Here is a 1,631-nt window from a genome sequence, read left to right as displayed (position 1 = left end):
CACTCACTGTGATTTCACATGAAAACTATAAAACTGATAGGGAAGTAAAAAGGCCCCGTTTTTTCCATCTGTTGTTAATTTTTAAAATGCTTGGGAATTTAACCCAGTATTACAATAATACTTTTTACTTTGCCTTTTAATGATGAAACAAACAAACAAATGCTAATGTGACAAGCTAAAGGCCTGTGATTTACCACTGAATTTTTAGGTAGCAGGATAGGAGTTTGTTCCTCTCCATGCCTAGGGGGCGCCCTACATGAAGTTGAAAGGGCATGGGAAAATTAAGGCCCCCAGGGGTGGGGTATAACACCTGGGTGGGCCCCAAACTAAGCCACGTGGGCTTAATTCAGCCAATGGGGTCAACCAGCACCCTTGACCAGGCCTCCCAGCAAAAGGCCCTAAAAAATCTCTCTGGCTTGTGTTCAGTTTACTGTAATGCCTGAAACTTCTATCCTTTATGAACACCCACTTGGATCACAAAGCAGGCTTCGGCGTGAATTCTTGTGTGAAGCCAAAGACCAAGGCATTTCCCACCCGAGGAATCTAACAATTTCTTCAATCTTCTTTATATGACGCTTCAAAAAGTTCAAGGGAAATGACACTTTCCACCGAACTTTTTGAACCTTCTCATGTAGCCAGTTAGGTATTGGCTCGCAATATAGACAAATAACATAATTGTCTCAGTATTTGTGATGTAACCAAAGTTTAAAATCTGTGAGAAACAAGGATTATTGTAGTACTACCATTTTTCTAAACCAGCAAAGAACACTTCTATTGTTGAAAATTGAAATCCAAATGATATACTACAAAATTCAATGTCTTAAAAACGATACAGAACAGTTTTAGTATACTCTCAGAATGATCACAATCTAGTTTTGGAACACATTGGTTGCACCAAAAAGAAAGCCCATACTCAGCAGTCCTTCCCCACTGCCCTCTCCTTCTAGTCCCAGGCAATCACTTGTCCACTTTCTGCCTCCATAGCTTTAAAACTCTAGACATTTCAGAGAAATGGAATTATACATTATCTGGTCCTCTCTGACTGGCTTCTTGCAGTTAGCTAGGTTTCAAGGTTTCCCTATGCTGTAGTAAGTATGTATTAGTACTTCCTCTAAGTATGTATTAGTACTTCATTCCTTTATTGTCAAAAAAATATTCCATTGTATACATGTCACTTTATATTTTTTTTACCCACTTGATTAGGTACTTGGGTTGTTTCCACTTTTTGGCAATTTTGAATAATGCTAATATAAACAATCATTTACAAAATTGTGTGTGGTCATGGATCTTCACGCTTTGGGCCTGTGGGTAGGTGTGGAACTCCTGAGGCATATGGCAACTTTATGTTTCACATTTTGAAGAACTATCTCAGTGGGTCCCATTTTACATTCCCTCCAGCAGTGTCTACAGGTCTTGATTCCCCCCAATTCTCCACACTGCACTATGAATAAGAAGTAAATATTTCAATACCGGGACTGAAGAGGACTATTGCTTTCAGGTAGGCATATTCATATCCGTCAAGGCAGAGTTTAACCATGCTATTACAAAACTCCTGTAGTTTGAAGATGTGGTCCATTAACAGTTTTCTTCTTTCGGTGGACAGCTTATCTTTAAAACAATGAACAAAAGGA

The 1,631-nt window shown here is 39.0% G+C and overlaps 1 protein-coding gene across 4 annotated transcripts in view; it reads right to left on the bottom strand.

The window, feature by feature from the left end:
- Nucleotides 1-1,631, bottom strand: part of NR2C1 (nuclear receptor subfamily 2 group C member 1) — a 59,230-nt gene that overhangs the window by 6,062 nt on the left and 51,537 nt on the right. For all 4 annotated transcript variants that reach the window (XM_004700389.2, XM_045292008.1, XM_045292013.1 and 1 more), the window contains exon 12: nt 1,471-1,608. In XM_004700389.2, the coding sequence (XP_004700446.1) occupies nt 1,471-1,608 (138 nt within the window). The remainder of the gene's footprint in view (nt 1-1,470; nt 1,609-1,631) is intronic.

The sequence above is a fragment of the Echinops telfairi genome, unplaced genomic scaffold, assembly GCF_000313985.2.
Source record: "Echinops telfairi isolate 266 unplaced genomic scaffold, ASM31398v2 ScPeMD7_2;HRSCAF=8, whole genome shotgun sequence".
Lineage (NCBI taxonomy): Eukaryota > Metazoa > Chordata > Mammalia > Afrosoricida > Tenrecidae > Echinops > Echinops telfairi.
This window is presented reverse-complemented; position numbering and strand designations above follow the sequence as displayed.